General features: G+C 59.8%; 1 protein-coding gene across 1 annotated transcript in view; it reads right to left on the reverse strand.

Moving 5' to 3' along the window:
- Positions 1–297: 297 nt before the first annotated feature.
- The window catches only part of Kif26a (kinesin family member 26A), a 36,255-nt gene continuing 17,954 nt past the window's right edge, over positions 298–18,598 (reverse strand). Inside the window, 14 exon segments of the mRNA XM_005068313.4 lie at positions 298–1,581; positions 1,778–1,928; positions 2,198–2,218; positions 2,354–2,559; positions 3,267–3,765; positions 3,767–4,393; positions 4,395–6,161; positions 6,662–6,824; positions 7,082–7,244; positions 7,910–8,093; positions 8,202–8,464; positions 8,763–8,856; positions 9,393–9,605; positions 14,084–14,273. Coding sequence (XP_005068370.1) covers positions 1,400–1,581; positions 1,778–1,928; positions 2,198–2,218; positions 2,354–2,559; positions 3,267–3,765; positions 3,767–4,393; positions 4,395–6,161; positions 6,662–6,824; positions 7,082–7,244; positions 7,910–8,093; positions 8,202–8,464; positions 8,763–8,856; positions 9,393–9,605; positions 14,084–14,273 — 4,723 coding nt within the window. The 3' untranslated portion in view covers positions 298–1,399.

The raw sequence follows: 18,598 nt of genomic DNA on the forward strand, positions 1-18,598 counted from the left end.
TGCAGTTTCGTCACCCCGTGTGGAGGGGCCAGCAGCCACTGGCTCTCAGCTTCACCCTTGGGCGTTAAAGAAGGGTGGGTTTGAACTCTGGCTGCGGCTAGCCACCTAGCCAACTTCGCGGTAGCTCATCTAGAGACAGTGGACGCCCCAGCATCAGCATGGCTCCCTGAAACCTTCAGTCCCGTGGTTGCCTCCCTTGGCCCTACAGCCCTCTCAACACCCGGCCCCACCCCCTTATAAAGTGAGCACATCAGAGGCAAAGAGCCCAGGGGCACCCAGTGAACTCAGAGCCACGTGAACAATCAACACATCTTTTATTCACAAATAAAAACTGTCGCAAGATGTTATCTACACATTTGTACAAAGGTCTGGACGCCTATAAAATACACAACGGTCAGAAAGCACGAACCTGCGTGCGTGCGGGCCACATCACAGGCTGGCAGGCTCGCCCCTCGTCTGCATTTGTAAAAAGAACCACCTCCCACAGACCCCCCAACACTGTCCTCGGTGACCCCAGAAAAAGCCTGCCCCCACAGCTGCCAAGAGCCCCTGACCTAGGGATACCTGTAGAAAACCATAAAAACTTAGACAATTTGTCTTCAAATTCCCACTGCAAATTCTGCTTTTAGGCAAAATGATACAAAAATATGAAGCTAACAGAACTTTTACAAAAACTCACACCCCGTCCTTGTTGGAGGTGGTTGGTTTCATTGTTTGTATTTTTTTTGTTTTGTTTTGTTTTTTTGCTTGTGGTTTTGGTAAGAATTCCTGCCGTGGAAGAAAAGCATTGTGTGCTCATGGCCCAGCCACTGCTTGTGGCCTTTGGCGTCCTGGGTAGAGTGGGGCCCTCAAGGTAAGGAAGGAACTCAAGGCTAGCTCAGCTGTCCACACTCAAGAGGGCACCTCAGACTGCCAGAGACCACTCGCGTGGGCTGTCCAGGGAAAGCTGCTGGAGAAGAAATCTAACCCAATCCTAAAGGAGAGCCGGCCCGGGCAGGCCCGCCCTGCTACACAAAACTGCTTGGTTGTAAGGAAGGCAAAAATCAGAAACAAATTGGCTTTAGCTTGGCCCGAGTGGCCACGGCCACCCGGGCTGAGACTGTCTGCTGGTGTCTAAGTCATGTCTTGAGTCCGTAGCACCAAATTGGAAAAGAAAAGGCCTACTCGAGGTTAAAGGCACTTGCGTGGCTGTCTGGGTGACGACAGTCCTTCCATCCCCGTGCTCTCTCTGTCCACTGGCTGGCCCTCCCCTCCCCCCACTCTCTGTCTCGTCTTTGAGAAACCCCCATCCTGCACAGACCCTGTGTCTTCACCCCTCCGACCCCCTCCACATCCTCACGCCACCCCACGTCCTATGCTTGCACGCCCTGCCCTGCGCGTCCCCGCCCTGTGGGCAGCCTCACACATCCACCTCCTGCGGCCCAGGCCCAGCAGCGGTGGCAGCAACACCAATGTCAAAGCAGGTGACCATCATGACATGGGCCTTGCAAAGGTTAACACACTGCTCCAGGGCTGCCGTGGCTTGCTCCAGGGCCACCAGGTACTCGGCGGATTCTGGCTCCAGCTCCGGGTCCACCTGGACTGGAGAGAGATGAGACCGGGGTCAGGGCAGAGGCCAGGACGGCAGCCAAGTTCCTCAAATTCCCCGAGGAGAAGTGTCAGCTCAGTGGACCCCCCCCCCCGCTGTCACTGCTGAGGGGCAGAGAAGGGAGAGCCTAGGGAGCAGGGTCTGGACTCCTGCACCAGCCGCTCAGCCACAGAGGGAGTGGGCACTCACACTGCTCCAGCCAGCGCCCGGGCTCCACCATCAGCCGGCCCTGGGTCTCCGCCAGCTCTTCACAGAGGTGGTCACGTTTGGCCTGCACTTCCTGCAGCCGCTGCTGCCTGCGCTCTGCTAGCCGCAGCTTGGAGCTGATGCACACTGGGCCCTGTTGGCAGGGGACAGGAAGAACTGGTTCAGATACAGATGGCAGGGACGCTCTCCGTAAGGCTTCCTTGTCTGTGGCCTCCCTCCCACTTGAGGCCCCCTATAAACGCATTGCCAGCCCCTCCAACATAAGGAGGGCAGGATCCGCACTGGGCCCACACCAGGAGTTCCTGGACTGTAGGTCTAGCTCTGTGCAAACATAACAATAGCCTCAAGAGTTCTTTCCGTCACCCACCCATAGCAAAAGCACCAGGGACTACGAGTTCCTACCTTCTCCGCATCCTGAGAGGGCTGTGGACAAAAAAAAAAAAAAAAAAAAAAAAAAAAGGTGATGTCAGGGGCTGCCTGGATGAATCTCCAAGGGCCCAGAGAGCCTATCAGATGATCCTTCCAGGGATCCCAGCTTCTGACCATGGCCTCCCTTACCTTGGCTTCGTCCTCCCTCAGAGGCAGGCGGTGCCGTTGGAGGCGCTCCACGTCATCTATCTCATATACCTTGATCTCAAAAGGCTCCTTCAGAGAGCCAGCCAGGGGTGGGGGCAAGTCCACCCACTGCCCAGGAAGGCTGGGCTTGCGGCCTAAGGCAGCAGCATCGGGTAGTGGGGCAGGGATCAGCCTCCGTCGCTGTAGACCTGAAACAGCCAGGGGCTAGTCACTTCGCCTGAACAGCTCTCTGGCACTTACTGCTCTGACATCTTCCCTGCCCTGCTGGTCGACCGGGAGGGAACCAGAGCAGCGCTGGCAGGAGCTCTTGGGGACATTAGCCAGGGAGAGCCCAGTCCAGAGCCTGACGCAATGCCTACTGCCTAGCTTGAACCCAAACTCTTGCCTCACTACCCTGCCGGGGTTAAGAACCAGTCTCTGGGTTAGAGTGGGAGTCAGGGAAGAGAATACGCTGGAGCGCTCATAAACTACAGCAGGCCACGCACCTCTGCGTACAACAAAGTCCCGGGAGTATTTAATAAAGTGTCAGCTGGGATCATGTGCATTAACAGTTCAAAGATAGCTCCCAGTGTCAGGTCTAAATCTATACACTTACACTGTGAAGGGCTGTACGGCCCCCATGGCTTAGAAACAACCAAGGGCTATGCACACCTGGCATTTGTAAACTATCCCAGAGACCACACAGGGTGAGGTATCAGGGTGGAGAGCCCAGGCCCAACGCCAAGAACCAAGAACATAGCACTCCACGGAGCTGTAAGGAGCCCACAGGGCTGCAACACCCAGCTGTTGGGGGTGGGGGAGGATCAGGGTCCACTAGGGCCAAGTGCACTGGCGAGGATTTCCCAGGTCTCCAAACCACAGGGTGCTGTGCCCAGAGACCCTCACTGCTGCCCACCTGTGGCCCTTTTCTTTGGAGACTTGAGGCTGCGGGAGCGGGCGCCCGGGGAGGCCGTCCCACTTTCACTCATGGAGTCGGGGGCCGAGGAGGCGCTGCCGGTGGCCTCGCTGTCACGGATCATGCTCTCATAGCCGCTGCTGCCGCCACTGTGGTAGAAGAGCGCAGTGCGTCCCATCGCAGGGGGCAGCTCCCCGCTCAGGACACTGCTGTTGTCGCTGCCATGGCCGCTGCTGTAGCGCTGGGGCCTCCTCGGGGCAGTCACTTTGCTGTAGGGGGAGGGCAGGGCGGGGCTCACAGGCGGCGGCTCCTCCGCCAGGTTCACGCCACTGTCGTTGCCGCTGTCCGAGTCGGTCGAGCCCCAGGAGAGGCCACCTCTACCAGGAGATCCACTGGCTGCCAGCTCATGGACACGGCTATGGGCAGCCCGGAATGCTTGCTTAGTGCCCATGATGGTGCCCCTGCCTACCTTGGCCCCAAGACCAGGTACAGCCCGGGGGAGCTACCCGGGGTCCTGGCACAGGGCCACTTGCTGTCTTGCCGGACACAGGGGCCAGTGGCTTCCCTGGAGCACCCAGTGCCCGCGATGTACTGGCCCCTAGATTACGACCCTTGGCCCCACCAGCCGGAGGCTTGGAGGCCCCGACACCCTTGGCTGGGCTACTCCTGCAGGCAGGGGCCGGTCCAAGTGGGGGGCTGGAGGGTGGCACACCCAACCTGGGCACAGCCCTCTGTGGCCGTGCTGGGACTTCCCTGACCTTGCTGCTGCCGTGTGTCAGGCCCTCGTACCGCTCCAGGGACATGTGGCCGGCGGGACGGTGTGCCAGCTCCATCTTGCCAGCTCTGGCTTTCAGGCTGGACGTGGGCTTGGAAACGGAGTAGTCAGACCGGCCACTGGGCCTGGCTTCGTCGTCCCCTCGGAAGGCAGAGGCAGCCCCTGCCCGGGTCAGCCCCAAGGCTTGGGTGGGGGCAGGGACCGTGCTCTGCTCCAGGCTAGACTTGCGCACAGGTGGGGCCGGGGGCCCTGCCCCGCTAGGCCTTGGAAAGAAGGCTCCCCCCTTAGGAGACACACTCTTCTTACTGCTGGAGGTAGTCTTCAGGCTTCCTGAATGCACCACTGTCTCCCCCCGGAGGGTCCCCACAGGATGCGGCAGGCGTGGTCACTCCCAGTGTGGTGGCTCCCCTCCGCAAGGGCGGGATCCTAGCCACCGCTTCCGGCCTCCTGGGCACTCTCGTCACCTCGCACCCGTCCACCACTCTCTGGGCCTCGGGCAGTCGAGGGGAGCCTGGGGTTGGGCTTGGGACCCTGCCTGTGGAGGCCATCTGGTGTGTGTCACAGTCCTCTGCCCGGAGAAGCCAAGGGTCCTCAAACAGGCCCCCAGGGCTGTATGGACCCCGGCTGGGACGAGCACGGCTGGTTGCTGAGGTAGTCCTGGGTTTCCGGGGCAGACTAGAGTGGATGGTCTGGCTTGAGGCTGCCTCGTGTGGAGACCTGGCCCAAGGCTCTCTGCCGGGTCGGGTCTGAGTTGCTGTGACCACCTCCCCAGGGTGGGAGCCGTGGGCGGAGCCGGGATTGTCCGGTCTGCCACACTCTGAGGGCCTGAACTTGCTGTCCTCTTGGGGACCGTCTGGGGTGGGAAACTCTGGTGGACCAGGCCCTGCTGCAGAGTCAGGGCTGAAGGGAGGCTGTGGTGTGGGACCATGGCTTTCAGCCAAGCAGACACCAATGTCGCTCAGCCAGGAGCCGATGGATGAGGCTGGACTGTCACCAGGCCACGCCATTCCCTCTAGGAGCGCCCCGGGGTCTCCTGGGTCCTCAGACACCTGTGAGGTGTAGGCATCAAACTCATCATTGATGCTGCTAATGATGCTGACTGGTCTTGAGCCTGAGGCCAAGGCCTGCAGGGAACAGTCACTGCCCAAGCTGGCCAGACTGGAGGGTCGCGTGGCCCCTGCAAGTCCCCCCAGAGGTAGTTCCTCTACCACCGTGAACACCAGCTCATCCTCGCCATTCAGCTCCACTGGCTGCTGCAGGGTGACTGTGGTGGTCAGCAGGCCCCGCTCCAGATGGCGTCCACGAGCAGACGCGCAAGGATAAGCTGTGTCTGAGGGCAGCGGGGGCAAGGCCATCTGCCCGCTCATGCCCACAGGGGGTGTCCGAAGCACACTGTCAGGGCCCTCTCCCCCGGGTTCTGTGGGGACGCCTCGAGCCTCCGGTTGCCGAGGCGGCGGAGGGGCTGGACTGGGCAGTGGCCTCCTGCCGCTACCTCCTGCAGTCTTGTCTGGGGCAGGTGGCTCGGGCCGGGTACCGTCTACTCTCTGATCAGCCTGTGTGCCAGTCTTAGTGGGCTCTGAGGCGCTGGGGCGAGCATCTTGCCCAGGGTTGCCTCCAGGGGAGCTGGTGACCATAGGCGGGCCCGCGGCCTTCCTGGGGGATGTGGCCTCAGGTAGCGAGGGCTTCCTGCCTCCTCTGGCAGGGCTGGCTTGGGCTCCGTCAGAGCCACCCTGGGGACCAGGGAACCCGTCGCTGCCGTCGATGCACTCGAGGCGCTCCTGCAGCTCTGCAAATGTGCTGCAGCGGAAGTGGTCGGCGTCCCGGGGGCCCCCGGAGGGCCTGCGGCGGCTCAGCGCGGGGATGATGTGCACAAAGTCGGGTGGGCCCTCATTGTCAGTAAGCTCGCGGTCTGACAGCGCTGCCCCGCCGGGACCCACGTAGATGACGGTGTCACAGGACTGCTCGCTGCTGGATGAGTAGTCAGGGTCGGCAGAAAGGCCAGGCGCCGGATGGTTGGGGTCCGGGACCGTGGTGCGTCGGTGGAAGGGCCGCAGGTGCTGGGGGCGGCGGGCCCGGCCCTCCTCACAGGAGCTCTCCCCTCCTGAGGAGCTAGAGGCATACTGGGGACAGCACACAGACCCTTGTGAGGAGACCCACCCCGTCGGCACACAGCCCTGGCCCCATCTCATCTCTTCCTTGGACTCTGACCCCTCAGCAGAGGAGTGAGGACTCTGGGACACCAGCGGCCGAGCAAGGCCCGCAGGGACCGGGAATCACAGTATAGGAAAAGAACATAGGAGGGGCTTCTGGGGAGCTTTCACGGGTGGGGAGGGGGCACAGGCAGAGAAGGCCATGCCACAGCAAGCGTAGCACCCGGACCTAGGGCAGCGACCTCGGAATACCCAGCATTCCCGAGAAGTACCTTACAACACAAACCCCATCGTAGGTACACAATTCCAGGGCTTCAGGGCCTCGGGGCTGGGTACTCCTCCAGAGGCATAAGAGACCCACCCGCCGCCGGACACATCTACCGCCTCCCCTCCCTGCCGTCCAGAGTGGGGGGGCTGTAGAGGGTGTGGGAGCCTGGGGGCCCTTGGGGGCAGCAGGAGCTGAGGCTCACCTTGCCCTTCTTCCTGCGTAGGCGGTGGATACGAGCAGCCAGCTGCACAGTGCTGAGCGTCTCTGCGTGGTGGGCTGGTGAGTCCGACACGTGCGCTATCATAGTGGTGCGGCAGCTGGTGGTAGCCAGGGACTCACGCAGCAGCATGGTGAGCCTGTGGTCCCTGCAAGCCGAGGGGGCACTCAGAGGCTGGGGAGACGGGCTGTCTAGGTGGGAGGCCAGGCTAGGTGTATGCCACTAAGCTGGGGGAGGGGCAGAGGCTATGTGTGGAGCTCTCACTGTGCCCTGTCACCTACGTCCTTGCGCCTGTCCCTGTCCCCAAAGTCCTACGGCCAACTGCTAGCCCTGGACTCAGGCCCCCAGACATCACAACAGCCAGTTGCGCAGAGGTCACCCTGCCGGTGCCTGCCCTACACTCACCTGTAGGGCACGTGCTTGGCTCCGTTGACTAGAGCCAGGATGACACTGCCCAGAGCTGACAGAGACAGGCACAGGGGTCCTCCAGAAGCCTCCCCACCTCTGCTGAGGGCTGCCTCACAGCTGCCCAGGTCGATGAGGTGCAGGCGGCTGCGACCACCAGACACTGAAAACAGTACAAGCAGGTGATGGGGTCTGGGCACCTTAGACCCTGTCCCACAGCCCACCCAGGCGGGCAGAGATACCCACAAGGCCCTCTCAAGGGGCTGCCAACCCCATGGAAATGCCACACACACACACACACACACACACACACACACACACGCACGCACGCACACACACGCACAGACACGCACACACACGCACGCACACGCACACACAGACACACACATGCACGCACGCACACACACGCATGCACACGCACACACACGCACGCACACGCACGCATGCACACACACGCACGCATGCACACACACGCACGCACACACACGCATGCACACATGCACGCATGCACACACGCACGCACATGCACACACAGACACGCACACGCACGCACACACACGCATGCACACGCACACACATGCACGCACGCACACACGCACGCACATGCACACAGACACGCACACGCACGCACACACACGCATGCACACACATGCACGCACACACGCACACGCACACACACGCACACACACACGCACGCGCGCACACACATGCACACATGCACACACGCACGCACGCATACACACATGCACGTATGCACACACATGCACACATGCACACATTCGTATGCACACACACACACGCAGGCGTGCATCCACACCATGCACCTACTTCCTCCTTGGCCGCACTTCTCCACACGATACTGGTACACATGCAGGGTGAAGAGCATGTGGGAGTTACGCCGGGTGTCTTCCCCACAGCCAGCACGGCTGGTGCTGCGGGCTGCCAAGGCCGCATCCAGGTAGAAGGCTGCCTTCTCCGCTGTGGGTGCCCGGAGCTCGTTCTGGTTCTGGAGCTGTGAGAGCAGAGATGGAGGCTGCATGTACAGAATGTCTGGAGGCTGAGCACGGTGCTCCCTCTTCCCTCCTACATAGTCCCAGGAAGGCTAAACGCATCGGTGTACCTGTGTCCCACACACGGGGTCCTCTCGCAGGTACACGCCCGGAGACTGGGTATCCTGAAGGCTGCCTGAAGCCACGTCAGCAAGCAAGTCCCGTAGACTCTGGTCGTGGCCGCACACTTCCACAGCAGACACGCGGATGGAGAAGCGTGTGCCCATCCTTTCCTTGCGCTCATCAATGAGCCTGAAGAGCCAGGAGATAGCACAGGGCACGACGCCCAGGCTCTGGGGCGAGCTGTCCTTCCCAATCATGGTATATGACTTGCCTGGGAGACAGCGGCATGTGAGAACCACCGCTACCTCTCCACAACCTGCCCTCAAGGGACCTTCCAGGCACAGGAACCCGCCTAGGGTCCTCAGGGCCAACCCAGATGGCCCTGACACCTCATCCAGCCACTCTGAGGGCTCTGCCTGCCTCAGCTTCGCTGTAAGATCCCCTACACCCACATCCACAGGGAGAACCCCTCTCTTCCCCAACCAGGGTCGGGCTCAGTGACAGCAGCAGCCAAGGTGGGGGACAGTTAGAAGGCATCACGGGGTGCACAGGAGTGACAGAGCACTTACCAAGGCTCATGTGGCCGAAGGAAAAAATGCAGCCATCAGCTCCACCAACCACAGACTGGAGCACTTCAGCCACGGTCCCTGAGCAGACCTCAGCCTGGGGAGGAACCCAGCAGGAATTAGGCAGGTATCTTCTGCTACAGCTGCAAGCCTAAGGCCCTGGCCACACACATACAGACAGCCCACAGCGCCCATGGACCGACAGACACTGGGCCCTTCCACATTTGTATGGAAAGTGCAGGACACGTAAGTCAGTCAGCAGACAGGACACATACAGTACAGGTAGCCAGACACATGTGCCCAGACGCCCGAGCCAGCACTGAGAGCGGCTGCCCACAACACAGCATAAGGAAGCCATGGCCATTGCTCAGTGTGCTACGCGGGCACCCAGTGTCCCTAGTTTCCAGGGGAAGGCATAGCTGCTCAAAAGTTTCACAGCAGGGTGGGCCTAAAGAGCTCAGTGTTTGCCCAACACTTGGCCTGGAGAACCAGGCAGAGGCTGGGGAAAAGGCCCTGGGCTAGGACTGTTAGGGAGGCAGACCCAGCAGGCCCAACAGGCAGCTAAGTTCCCATTCTGCAGCGGATCAGGTTTGATCCTATCACAAGCACCCAGGAGTCCCCACTCCACCGTACCTGCTCCGAGTCCTGGGGGAAGATGGCATCAAAAGCAAACATCTTGGGGACCGGTGCTGTGGGGGCGTGGCGGTGGCCTGCAGAGCCTGGGGCCCCAGCAGCAGGGTCGTAGAGAGTCACCTGCTTCTTGCGAGGGTCCACCTTCAGGTAGGATGTAGACTCGGCTGAGCGTTGAACTCCTTGGGCTGGCCAGATGCGCAGCATAACCTTCACCTGGGGGTTGGCAGAAGCAGGCTTCTGAGCTCCGCCCTGCACCCAGCTGGCCACTAATTACAGGGCAGGGGAGGCAAGCACGAGTCAGGACAGCAGACCAGGTCTCAGCATGGGTGCCCACACCACAGGAATGCTGCCTGAGCGGATCCCACATGAGGTCAGCGGGGTAGAGAGAAGACGGAGCCTGGGGTGGAGTAAGGCTGGCTGGAGGCACAGCCAGCCGGCAAAGCAGGAGACAAGGGGAGGCAGGGAGGACAGCTGGCGGAGACAGAGAGTTCCCTGCCTCCCCACCTTGGGCATCACTCCTTCGGGGACACCTGAAGACCGCACCATCACCAGCCTCGGGACAAAGCCCTTCCTGGAAGGCCTTGTGTCCCAGGAAGACAACAGGCACGCCCGCGGATGAGCAAAGGAACAAGCCCACAGGGAGGCGAGGGGCCTCAGAGGCTGTGGGAGAAGAAACTCCAGGCTTGCTGCCTCTGCCCTGAAACAGCTCAGGAAGCCAGGCTCGAAAAGCTCAGGAAGGAGAGAAACTAGGGTGGGCACAAACGTGGAGGAAATTCCACGGGACGAGAACAAGACCTGAGAAGAGGGAATTCTGGAATCCTGCGGAATGAGGAAACTGAGGCTGGGAGGCCTGTGGAAGAGGGGAGGGCGAAGGTGGACCTGAGCTCCTGGAGCTCTGCTATCAACAAGTCGGCCTGGGCCTCGGCAGAAACAAAGGAGATTCCGATGCGCCCAGTGCCCGCGCCGGGGTCCAGAAGGCCCAGAACAGGGAGCCCAAACCCTCAATGAAAATGCAACGGAGGATACGAGGATGGCACAGAAAGCTGCACCACAGCACCCCAAAACCCGTGTGGAGGATGATACTCCCCACAGGTGCAGCAATGCAGAGGGAGGGAGGGAGGCTGAGGCTGCTATGAGGCAGGCAGGGGCTACTTCCTCAAGAGCCACCCAAGCTAGGGCTCTCCTCTGCTGGAGGCCACACCTTTCCCTCTCCAAGGAAAGCTCTGACTTCACACTGGTGGGAATCAAATTACCAGGGACTCATTTCAGAACCAATATTTTTCAAGGATTTTAATTGTAAGTGACAGATACATAATGCTGCAAAATTGGTTTAGGGGGGCGGTCTGCGGGAGCACCACAGGCTCACTCCCAGTGGGCAAGGGGACATTGATACGCGGAGCCTCCCGTGGAGTGGCGTGTCCCACCCTCTGGGGAAGAGAGAGGAGCGAAGAAATACTTGGCTATTGTACTACTGAGAACCTGGGCTCCACCAGGCGAGAATCGATTCTTTTATTCCCCAGTGACACGAACAAAACGATTTCATTTCCAAACGCTGCTGAATGCAGACGAAAATGTGCACTTCCAGGTAATTTTGGGCAATTTTTTTTTCCAGCGTGAACTCCTCACCACTTCAGGAACCAGATGGGTCTTGGAGATGTGAGAGGGTGCCTAGTGGGGAGGCCTGGAGAAGCTCCCATTTGGCTCTGATGTCTCCTGGTGCCTCTTCAGCAGACACTAATCCCGAGTCCCCAGGCGGGGAGGGCATCTCGTCCAGCCTGCCCCCCACTGCCCCCGTCCATTGTCTGCTGGAAAGAACCTGTCATTACCTCAGGGAAATGACAGGGTCTCTCAGAAGACAAGAGCATCCTCATCCCCCCCCCCCAAGTGTGCAGATACCACAGAGCCTCTGGAGCTGGGGGAGGGGAAGCATGCTTTACATAAAAGCAGGGCTTCCAGCTCCCCAGGGGTGGACCAATGTGGGGAGGGGGAGGGGCGCCGCTCAGCACCCAACACCGGAGATGTCTTTCTTAATACCACGGTATGATGAATTATCTTAAGTAGCACATTAATGTCAGACACTGGCTGTAATCTAACTTCTTTTCTGTGGCAATACCCACCGCCTTTCTTTCAGGAGGCACTTCAGATGATGTGACATTACTGCTAATAACACCTAGAGCCAGCGAGGACCACAGGGGGAGAAGGGACAGGGGCTGGTTCACAGCACACCTGGTCTCGGGGGGAGCCTTGCATGGCCTAGGGTCAGCAGAAAGAAGGCTTTCTCCGTCGGGCGACAGAGACCTGGCAGCCCCCAAATCCAGGGGCAGTAAAGAGCAGCTGCCCTCCTGAGCTGAAATGTCCAGGGAGGAGTTTGTGACTGACTGTTCATCCCATAGCTGAAATGTCCAGGGAGGAGTTTGTGACTGTTCATCCCATAGCTGAAATGTCCAGGGAGGAGTTTGTGACTGACTGTTCATCCCATAGCTGAAATGTCCAGGGAGGAGTTTGTGACTGACTGTTCATCCCATAGCTGAAATGTCCAGGGAGGAGTTTGTGACTGACTGTTCATCCCATAGCTGAAATGTCCAGGGAGGAGTTTGTGACTGACTGTTCATCCCATAGCTGAAATGTCCAGGGAGGAGTTTGTGACTGACTGTTCATCCCATAGCTGAAATGTCCAGGGAGGAGTTTGTGACTGACTGTTCATCCCATAGCTGAAATGTCCAGGGAGGAGTTTGTGACTGACTGTTCATCCCATAGCTGAAATGTCCAGGGAGGAGTTTGTGACTGACTGTTCATCCCATAGCTGAAATGTCCAGGGAGGAGTTTGTGACTGTTCATCCCATAGCCCCAGGCACACACTGCCCCCCCCACGCCGCCGCCCCTGCCGCACCCCCCGAGGGAGGGAAGCCAGGCGGACAGACAAGCTAAGTGAGCAGGCTGGACCTTTCCCACCATTCCGCCCCAGGTCTAGCCCAGGCCCATACCTGCAGCCAGAACAGCGACAGCCTGGCCAGTGGGAACCACCTGCCTGTCCTAGAGCTGTGGCGGGTGGAGAGAGGAGACTGGGGTGCTGGAATCAGTAAGGCCTGGGTCCCATCTCCCTCCCTCCCTTCCTCACTGGACAGCACGGGTGCCCCCAGCCTCACCTACTAAACACTATTGGTGTAACAGGTGAGGGCAGCTAGGGGCTGGCAGCCACGGGAAGTGGGGTGGGGGATGGTCAGGGACAGCTCTCCTCCCAACAGAAAAGGGCAGGGAGGCAGATGTCACCTGTCACCAAGAACTATGTAGTATGGCTGTCCTAAAAGAGGCAGACCACCTGTGTCTACCCAACCTGGAGCTGCACATACACAGAGCTTCACCAAATGGCCCCATCAGGCCCTGGACGGCTGGGCTGCCCGACTAAAGCCACCACTGGGACGCCTCGGCCTGGGGCCAGGAGCAGGTGACGGTTCAGAGTCACACAGCCGCAGGTGAGTCCAGAACTGAGAAACACGTTCTGAGCCAGCTCTACCACAGCACGACTGACCACACTGAACACGCGTGTGGCTCCCATGACAACTGTCTGCACTCAGTTCCAGGCTAGTCTGTTTCCCATACTCCACCCAACAGAGGCCACCTCCAAGCAGACTGCCTTGAGGAAACCATGGGGTGTGTCCCCCCGTCCCAGGGGAAGGGAGGAGCCAGGAGGCCTGGCTTCTAGCCACCAATTAGCATTCTGAGAGGAGGCTGAGGGCCAGGAAAGCTGCTCAGGACGCTGAAAGGGTGCACAGTGAAGTCAGCAGGGCCTGAAGGAGCTCCTGGCCCTCCCACTTGCCTGCAGCTGCCTGTCTGGGCAGCCCTGTCTAGAGAGTCCTTCCTTCCTCTGGGGATCTGCCACAGAAGGAGGCCTCCCTTCTGGAAGGAAGGCCTGTAAACACTCGGTTTCCTCCCTGGTCCCTATTTAGGAGTCTAATCCCACTAGTCAGTGCTGACCATGTGTGCAGGGCACGGAGCATTCAGGGCTAGCGCCAAGGGCGGGGGCAGCATGCAGGGCATAAATAATCGAGAAGGCCCAACTCCGTAGTTCTTAGGATGCCTGGCAGGGGACATCACCCTTGTAGTGGCAGAGCTTCAGTGAAAAACATGTGCCAGACGTCAGGATCCCCTCTCCACCCTAAGGGCATAGAGCCCACCTCAGCCAGGTATCTGCGCAGGCCCGCCACAGGGGTACCCCATTGGGCCCAATCATAGGAATCAAACCAGAACCCTTGGAAGAAGGTCTGGAACCAACCAGCTTGTCCCATCACCACACAGGGCTCTCCCCATTTCTAGACCTCTTCCCCCAACTGAAACCCATCTGGCTGGGCTGGGCGCACGCCCTGACTCTACCAAAGCTGAGAGTCCCACCCCAAAAGCAGCATCCAGCGGGTTATGAAGCAAGAACGAGGCTCTCCAGACCAGCCCCGGTCCCACGCCCAGACACCCCACCACATGGCTGTCCTGGAACATGTCCCTGGGACGGGAGGGACAAGCTTCCTCCTGTCATCTCCCACCCCAGATCCACACCCCTTGTGCCCTTTTAGGCATTGATTCCCAGGGGCTCGGCTCCTCCCTCATCTTTAGCTCCGGTCCGGCCGTCCCAGTGTGGCCCTGGAGGAGAAAGTAGGGCCCTCCATCTCCCAGGCCACCTGACCTCGGGCGGGATCTACCTTTCCGAAGCTGCTGGGGTTTTCCTTGGCCTTGGAGGCAGCCCTGAGCAGGCAGGGGGGCACGGGAGGGGGCCACAGCTGCAGAGTGCCACTGAAGTCCGTGGGGTAGGTGGACGAGCCCCGAGCGGCGGGCGTGGGTGGTGGGTGGTGCTTCTTGCGCTTGGAGGCCAGGCTGAGCTTCTGGGCGGCCCTGGGGAGGAGAAGCAGGGGGCTCAGAGGGTACCAGCAGCTACCCGTCACTGGATTAGTCACTGGCCACACCAGGCTGCCCCACCCTCGCTCCATCAGCCGTTTGGGAAATGGCTCTGCGACATCAGCCAGAAACTCTTACAGTGGCATGGCCTGTCCGCTCTTTTCTGGGTGGGACCTCAGCCAGAACAGGAGGCGGGTGGCCCAGGTGGACACAGGACTGCACTCTGCTCTGGATGAGCCCTGAAGTCACAGTCGTCACAGCTTTCTTCAAGCTGACCGTATTCCGGGGATACATCTCAAAGGTTAGCGCCCAGCCCCTCTCCACATCCCTGTAGGTCTCCCAAGTCCATTTTGTCCTCCCCAGAAGGCCCCGACATGAAAGAGCCCAGAGCCTCCTTGGCATCTCCCACCATGCTGCTGCTGATCTGGTAAACTCCGCTCATCTTTAATAGGAGTTGTCTTTTAAGAGGCCCCAGGGACAGCTTCCTCCTAGTGAGGTGTCATCACAGAAAATAAAAGTAATCTACGACGCACGGCAGAGCCCCTAACAGGGCCGCAGCGGCCCCCAAGTGCGGCAGACAGAGCACAGCAGGGAGTGCGGGTCTCCGGCCCAGGAAGAGCCCTGGGCCCCAGAACCTGGGTGCCCTGGCGGTGGTGGCACCTGCACCCTGAGGTGCAGACTCAAACCTCACGCAGAGCCTTAAGCACGTGCCTACCACCTGCCTGGGCCGTGTGTCTGCAAAGCTGAAACAAGCCTCTCCAGGACATGCTTGTCAGTTTCCCGGCACTGTCACGGAAGAAGCACACAGCAAAACACGGGCAAGCGAGGCCAACGCTGTCACCTACCAGACTGTGGCAAGAAGGATCCCCGAGCTACAACCCAAACTGTAGTCCTGTGGGGTCGGAGGGCATGGGCGGGGCCACAGCAGACCGTTCCGGCATCTGCTCGGGGGCTTTCCATGCCTCCCACCTCCCTGTCTAGGGCCCCCCCACTCCAGACCCCAGCCCAGCGGCCTCCTGAGGAGAAGCCTCCATCCTGCCTCAGAAAGCACTGCTGTCTCTAGGTATGACCAAGGCAGGGCCTGGTACTGCCCAGTGCTGGGAACCAATGTAAGAGCTATGCCATTGGTTACAGCTGGGCGGAAAGGTGCCCAGGGATGCCTGGGCAGGACAGGAGGCTTCCTAGAGCAGCGCTCTTGCCTGTAAGTGGGCACAGAGAAAACCTGCTCCTAGGATTTGGGGGAAAGGCAGTACATGGGGGCTGCCAAGCGTCTGCCCTGGCTGGAGGGTGGGGTCAGCCCCCCTCAAGGTGATTACACTGCTGAGCAGACAGCAGAGACCAAGCCACGCCCACTCTGAACCACCTCTTTGCATACAAGCTGCCTTGGTCTGACCTGATCTGCAGCACCTCCCAACCCAGAGGGGTTTCGAGCCAGCAGCTGTTGGAGCAGGCCCAACCTCCAGTGCTCACAAAGTGTGACTCCCAGCAAGTCCCTGACGGATGCCCCAGGACAGGTGTCTTCTCTTTTATGAAGGTAAGAGAAATTCCCATGGCTGCAAGGCTTTGGCTCACAGGGGACTTCAGTCCCAGAGGCCAGGCCTGCCCCCCTGAGGACCCCAGACTGGTTCTGAGCAGCAAGGACACAGGAAACACGGGTCTCACCAAGGCTAAGAAAAGATAGGGTGCCATGCCCAGGGCCATCAAGGCCACCACATTGTGTGGAACTGGCAGCAGGACATGCAGGGAGGAGTGGGCATGTCTGAGCGGCCTGCAGCTGACGGGGAGCCGCTGCCGCTGACGGAAAACTAAAAGAGGCAGGAGCTTCCAAACAGCCCTCTCGTGCTCAGGGACACCACCTCCAGGAAGTCTCTCCTGATGCCCCAGGGCAGAACCCAGTCCTAAGTCCCCTGCTCTATGGAACCACTCTTGCCTGAGAGTGTCTACAGAGACACCAGCCGAGCCGAGCCCGAGCTCATGGGAAGCCCGGAGCCTCTCAGTCACGCCTGAACGAGGGCATGAACAAGACAGTTTGAGAACGCCGCCAGCCTGAACGGCAGCCCCAGATCCCATCATCTCTCTGGTCACTGACTCATGAGAACAGAAAGGAAGATATCTCTTCCCTTCTCATAAAGAAAGCGTACCTCTTCCAAAAAGGATTGACCCCCGAGGTCTTTGAGTGTCTGAAAGGCAGCCTGTTCCCTTGGAACGGCCAGGGGCCTCCAGCCCCAAGCTTCCCTCAAGCTGAAAGGCTGCTGAGCGTCACAAGGTCACACACCAAGGCCCCTTCACCACGGCAGACCTGGCATCTGCCTGACCCGCCTTGTGAAGACCTACAGTACTTGCTGGGAGCTCTTTGGTGCGTTCCACAGGACAGTTAAAGGGTCTTAAGACCTGACTGGAGGGAGCAGCCACGCAAGGCCTCTCTGGGCCTGCAGGGCCACTGTCCCCTTACACAGGGCCCCACACAGGAGGCTGGAGCAAGGGAGAGACCGTGCTGTCGAGACCTCCCTCCTGGTAGCCCAGAGCCAACTTTGGAGTCTCTGCCCCTCTGGCAGCTCGGCCCAAACGTATGTTCAGAGAGACACTTGGGGGCTCCACAGAGGCTCCAGGAAGCTCTGAGTCCCAGAAAGAAATCCCTGCCCCACAGCTATCTGAAGGATGCCTCCCCCAGCACAGGCTCCCAAGATATCTAGATTCTGGGTGCCAGAGGTGACCCATCTTTACCAAGGGCAGAAAGGCAGCGAGGCCGGTGAGCGGTGCTAATGGGAACGTCCCAGACAGGGGAGGCTGCAGGTTTGCACAGCGATTGCAGAGCTCAGAACATGGGTCAAGGTCATGGAAGCCCCCCACAAAGAGCGACCTTAAACTTCTAACTGGGGACGTACATCCAGTCAGTGCTTAACCACTCCACCCCCCCAGCCCTGTCCCCCGCCCCCAGGCCCTCAGGTACCCTTGAGACCGCAGGGTACTTCACTGTAGACAGGGCACACAGAAGAGGTTGAAGGAGGCTTTGGGGGAAATCCGAGAAGTGGCAGAGCCCAGACTCACTCCACAACTGTAAGATTCGAGACCCGACACTTCTGAGCCCACCCCACTGTGTGTGCACAGCACAGATGCCAGGCTTCTCCCCACGCCTCCACCCAAGGACACCTTCACAGACTCAAGACTCATCCCCTCTCCCACCACGCAAACCTCCCAAGGGCAGGGATGGGCAAGGGTCACTCTACCCATCCAGCTTCAGGGAGCGAAGGCAGGAAAACCGCATCTGCTCAATAGAAGCCGAGGGCCGTGGGGTGGGGCTAAGGCTCTGCCGCCTCCTGATGCACTCTGGGCAAGCCCTTCCCCAACTCCATGTCGCCCACCCCTTTATCCACAATGCCAGGGAGTGGTTGAGCAGTCTCAAAACTGCACCAGCCACCAGCAATCTCAGCCCTGCTGGGACAACTACCCTTAACCTGGCCCTCAACAGGTCTTCAGGACCCACCGGGTTTCAGAATGACTTATAAGCTGGGAGCGGTGGCAGCCAGTAGTGCCCCCCACCCCCCACCCCCATACACACACCTGCCTGGGGAAACCTGCCTCCAGCCCCCACCCAAGTCCACTTGTTTCTTTGTTTCTATGGTAACTTTCCAAGGTCAGGGTGTTGCTCAGGCAGAGGAGCCTCTGTATCCTGGGCTGAGACAAAAGGCAGCCAGCACCTGCTGCCTCTTCAGGGCAGGGTAGCTAATGAGCCAGGGAGAAGACTACACACACCACACACTCGGTGTCAAGACCCTCGTCAGGCACCAGGGGCCTCAGAATCAGGGTGCTGGGTGCTATCCAGACTGGACCGACGTAAACTCTTTCAAAAGACCTCCTACCAGATACCATGCCAGGAGTGCAGCCGCCTCAGAGGCCTCCAAATCCTCAAGGCAGAGGCCCTTGAAATCAGAACTGAGCAGGATAAGGACACAGACAGCTATCGGTCCCAGCCTCCTAGACACCACCCTGCCTGCTGTCGGTACACGGAGGCCCCCAAACAGGCTGAAAAGGACTCCTCCATGTCCCCATCTGGAAGGTCCTAGCCAGGTTCTCTGAACCTAATTGGGGTGGTGGCCGAGGCCACGTCAGTCACAGGAGTTACTGAGGCAGTGTACAACAGCCTTCATCAGCCAGCGCCGACAATGCCCTAATCACATGCCCCGTCACGCCCCCCATCAGGGCCCGCAGTCCCCCCGGACCAGGCTGATAAGACGTCCTCCGCACACTGCCCAGCATGATACAGACAAGCGCCCATGTGGGCTGTTAATGGGACAGTGACCCCCAGCTGGCTGCCATTACCT

This window comes from Mesocricetus auratus, unplaced genomic scaffold, assembly GCF_017639785.1.
Source record: "Mesocricetus auratus isolate SY011 unplaced genomic scaffold, BCM_Maur_2.0 Super-Scaffold_15014, whole genome shotgun sequence".
Taxonomy (NCBI): Eukaryota; Metazoa; Chordata; class Mammalia; order Rodentia; family Cricetidae; genus Mesocricetus; species Mesocricetus auratus.